This window comes from Austrofundulus limnaeus, unplaced genomic scaffold, assembly GCF_001266775.1.
Source record: "Austrofundulus limnaeus strain Quisiro unplaced genomic scaffold, Austrofundulus_limnaeus-1.0 Scaffold50, whole genome shotgun sequence".
Taxonomy (NCBI): domain Eukaryota; kingdom Metazoa; phylum Chordata; class Actinopteri; order Cyprinodontiformes; family Rivulidae; genus Austrofundulus; species Austrofundulus limnaeus.
The window spans coordinates 1,531,888-1,536,746 of NW_013952452.1; the positions used below are offsets into that span (position 1 = coordinate 1,531,888).

Genomic DNA, 4,859 nt, shown 5'->3' on the forward strand with positions numbered 1-4,859 from the left:
GTATTTAATTATATCCACAAATTATAATGTTCAGAATTCTAAACTTTAAATTACCCTACATATTTATGGTGCTGGCCGTGTGAGGCTTGCTAGCCAGCATATCATTTTCTTACATCATAGTCAGCAAATTTACACTGCTTTACATGAAAGGAAAGGGAAGTGAGTCCTTTATACTCAGTGGAATTGGCTCAAAAGAAGAGAAACAAATAAACAATGTTGAATTTGAATCAGGACTTGTACTTGTTCACTTGACCTCTATGGAACAATTCAATGAACATTTCCCTGCTCTGAAAATAAGCTTTTTGATAGCAAAAACATGCTATTTCTGATTTACCTCCAGTAATTTTTCCCTTAGTGATGATCTATTTTTATACATACAGTATTTTACATAGAGGAAAAAAAAAAGCTAGAAAATTAGCATTTTCTGCAAAAATRCAGTGGGAGTGTTAAGAATTTTGCTGAAATAGGCTGAAAAGGTAAAAAAAAWTTTTTTACTGGAAGCCTTTTTTGGACCTGTGCATACTGTAATGCTAACAGTTAGATCAAATAAATAGCCAGCATGAGTAAAATAGTTATAAAAAAAAGTTGGTAAAAGTTTTCTAAAATGTTACAGAGCGACAGTGCCTTAAATAAGCAGAATATCAGCTGAAATTATAAATAARCAAAAMACTAGCTGAAAGCTAAATAATACCACCTAAAAGCTAAAAGTAGCAATATTAGCTAAAAGTAACTACATTTTTTTATATTCACACATTCATATGTGATATTTTAGAGACCAGTCTGCTCAGAAGCAGAAGGCTTAACACAGAAACACTTTGAATTTGCAAATAAATCAAACAAGAGTTATACACATTTTGTTTAAAGGTGAAACAAGAAGCCATGTTACCTTCCAGCTGCCTGCAGCCAGGTTCTGTAGAGCCCCRGCTGCACCTTCAAGGGTGTCAGGGTTCGAGCATTCAGAAAGCAGAGTGAGGTAGGGCTTGACGATGGTGGGGTGCCACAACATCTGAACCCCTTTGGGAGGCTCTGCTGTGTCGGGAAAGGGGCTCACTCCATCCCACTGTGGAAGAGGGGAGATAAAGATCCCTTTTGATGTAACTTTATAAAGACATAGCTGAATGAACGTACCCGGCTCCTGTACAATTTCTGCATGTTGTAAAAAATAAGAAAGAGCAAAAGAGTAAAAGAAAATGGACTACAAATGTTCCCTTCCCTGTTAAGCCACCTGTCTTGGTGTCTGGATCTTTTGTTGGATGACACGTCTACACCATTTACAAAGGGAGAAACCCAAATTTTCTCTCTGTCCCTCCTTTTATTGATATTTTCTGTGTTTTATGTTCTTGTTGGTTTTCCTCTTCCCATCTTTTCTCCTGCCTGGATCCCCCTCTCTTTTCATGCGGATGTTAATTCCATCCTTTTCTCTCCAACTTGTGTTTTTTTTCATCTCCCTGTTGACCCCCTCAGCTTTGCTCCACTGATTTCCCTCCCCTCTCATGTCTCTAGGTAAACCAGGCTACACCGCGTCTTCAGAGAGCTGCTGCAGTGTCTCAGACTGCGTCTTTTTATCTATATATTCTCAGACCGTACAAATCAAAGACCTTATATAGTATGAAGTGCAGAGGCAGAGAAAAAATAAAACATCAAATAAACCCAACTGTGTTTTATCTTAGAAACTTCTAAATAATAATAATGTTGGATTTGTCAGTCTGAAATTCTGTAAAGTATTTGTTATATGTAACAAACTATTTTGAAAATTCTCACCAAATCTTTAATATTCATTTTCTTAAAGCCACTCAAGTCGCCAAAATGCTGTTTAGCTGCGTCATACATGATGAAATGGTTTCCATTGACAATAACAGGAAGTGAAATCCTTTTCCAAAGATGAAGTGATGAAAATGGTTTTGCCTGTCTCTGTTTGTTAGTAGTGTCAGTAAAATATCTCACAAACTACTAAATGGGTTTTTGAAGCTCCCAACAAACAATCCTTGGGTGTACTATAGCTGATTCATAGTTTGACCCTGTCCCAATACATGCAACCCCACCCTTGTGCACTTCAAATGCCCGTAGTGTGTCCCACATTCTCCACATCTGCCCTTTGCCCCACCCATTTTGGGTACTGTTTCCACCTTACGCAAAGTCCACATTTTTACGGACTTCGGCKAAGTGTATTACCCACAATTCACGGCTTTGTGTGACRTTTTGAATTAAAAGGCAGAAATCTGGCAATGCCCAATGAGCACCTTCCAGTTTAGTGGTGGCAGTAATGCACTTAAATTAGTCAACCAAAAGAAGAAAAACTTATAGAAGTTAGTTCTCATACTCTGATGTATAAGCCTCCATCACTTCATGCGCTTTCTTCTCCTAAAAACGATTGCTTTTTGTAGTTGTACTGTCATTTTTAGCAATACAAATGCCAAAACAAATGACTAGTCCCGCCACGGTGGACGTCGCAGTTACGACGCAGAGGCGCAAGTCGACGATGTAATCCGTACTGTTCCAATTCTCAGTTTTTTGGCACGCTTGTAACCTGTGCACTCGAACATTTATGTGCACTTTGACTGAATCCACACTTCACAGAGGGGCGTAGGGTGCGCACTGAGCATTGGGACTGGGCCTTGGAGTCAACTCCAATAATATTATAGTACTACTGTACTTGAAAATACACTGCAAGTGTTTCTCCAAATATCTGCTAAAGATTTCACAAACCTCTCACATTGTGTCAAAAAGCCAAAAATCTCATGCATGGAACATGGTCCAGTACTACATCAGGTTGAGTTCAGGGTCTCACACACCGCTCTCTGTCATTTAAACTCTAACCACCGATAAATAATTAAAGACTACAGCAAGGTTCATGTCTCTCCAGGTTTTTGTTTTTCTCTTTCTCTCCTGCCTGGTTTCTTTCATTCATTTTCTCCAATTTGATCCCGTCTCGTGGTCCCTACTCTTCAGGTTTGGCTCCCTCCTGTGTGCCTGTCAGTAACCCTCAGTGTTTCCTTTTGGCACTTTGGATTTGCCCCGAGTTCTGCCCAGGAGCAAGTTGTCTCCATGAATAACAGAGTATCCCTAGATGTGTGCCACAGAAGAATCTAAAATGTTTACAACAAATAAAACCATCCTCACTGTAGAATCTGGTGTTTTAAAACCTGCAATGCAATACATATATATAACAGCCATTTGGGTATAGGTGAATCATTCAACCAAAAATGGGTCGTTTGTTACTTATTTTATTGTTTATAACTTATGAAGATATTTATTTATTTGAGACAAAACAATTTTTTAGATTAATTTTGTTTGTTTTTTTGCCTTTTTTTAGAAGAAGGTCTGTTAGTAAAATTAAATCTCAACAAAAATATGCAACTTCTTGGTTTATGTTGCAAAGAATGTGTCCTTCCGAGGCTGTTTCTCCTTTTAAAGACTGGATATAGTTCTGACTTATTTACAACAAAGTGTCAYGAAAGGATGACTGTCTGAGAATATAAATGGTTTGGATGAGCACGGCATTCTTAAACTGGAACAAATGAACTAAATCTCAAGGAGAAAAGCTACAAAAGATTAAAAACAGAATTATGGAAATATGGTAACTGACATCTAGTTAATTATAGCAAAACAAATGAACAATGTTGAATAACAAGACGTGTCGACAAAAAACCCAGGCAAAATACAAAACTGATGTTTTTTAATGAATTTTGAGTTTTAAAAATTGTTTAATTATGTAAAATATAATTGAAAACTTGGAATAACAGGCATAAAAAAGGCCATCGCTTTCATCCCCAGTCTGACGGGTACAGTGTGATCTGTGATGATTTCTGCTTTATATTATTCACCACAGATCTCAGTTGAAAACGAAGCTTTTTCAGTCAGTCACAACATGTTCCTGCTTCATCCCCTTTTGCTTTTTTTGTATGCGTGAGTTCAAATTTATTAACAGAGGAGGGAGAAATATTTTTTAGTTCCTTCTGAAATTTTGATTTCATAGTTGTGTTGAGGTTTAACACCCAGGAATGAAGACCAGTACTAGGAGCATGAGGGAACCTGACAACCAGACAGGCATGAGGAACGCAAAACACAGGAAACCCAGAATACATATAGATAAATCATAATAACCACAAAGGGAATAAATAATGATTAGGGATGCACAGATACCTGTATCTGATATTGGGCCTGATGTCAGCATTTAACAAGCACTTGTACTTGTTCAAAATGCCTCGATACACAGAACCGACACCTTTTTATTGCGTGGATATTCACATATTAAAATCAGCTTCCATTTCACTCCAGTGTAAATGTTTTATGCCGTTGATGTGACATCACATTCCACTCTCTGTTTATAGGAGTACAGTATATACAACTGGTCACTAAGGTGGATGCTACTTCTTAGCTTGTTGATTCTGAAGTTGTTGTTCAATCAGAACTAGTAGAATAACTATCTGTCGTGCAAGTTTAGTTCACTGTTTACATTTTAACCTCCCTGTGGTCGATTGTTTTGATGAAGCGTGTATTTTATGGAACAAGAGCGATGTATTGTGCTCCGAGTAAAGCTAACAAAAATATCAATCCACTTTAGCGTCAACACGATCTGACACGTTGCTATTAGATTTTTCTTTGGGTTCTCAGTCATCCAGGAGGTAGACGACTGTTCTGTAGCTGAAGACGTGTGGTGCTACAAGATTTAAACTACCTGACTCGAGGTTAGTGTCCTTATTAATTGGATCAACTTGTAAACCCACACCTCACAGACATAAACGTCTGAGAAATGCGGTATGACCATTTACAGTGGTTTGCAAAAGTATTCATACCCCTTGAACTTTTCCATATTTTGTCACATTACAACCACAAACATAAATATATTTCACTGGAAT

At 37.6% G+C, this 4,859-nt stretch overlaps 1 protein-coding gene across 1 annotated transcript in view; it reads right to left on the reverse strand.

The window, feature by feature from the left end:
- The window catches only part of ctnnd2a (catenin (cadherin-associated protein), delta 2a), a gene marked incomplete at its 5' end in the record, with an annotated part of 234,924 nt that overhangs the window by 54,045 nt on the left and 176,020 nt on the right, over positions 1-4,859 (reverse strand). The window contains 1 exon segment of the mRNA XM_014008486.1: positions 887-1,060. Coding sequence (XP_013863940.1) covers positions 887-1,060 — 174 coding nt within the window.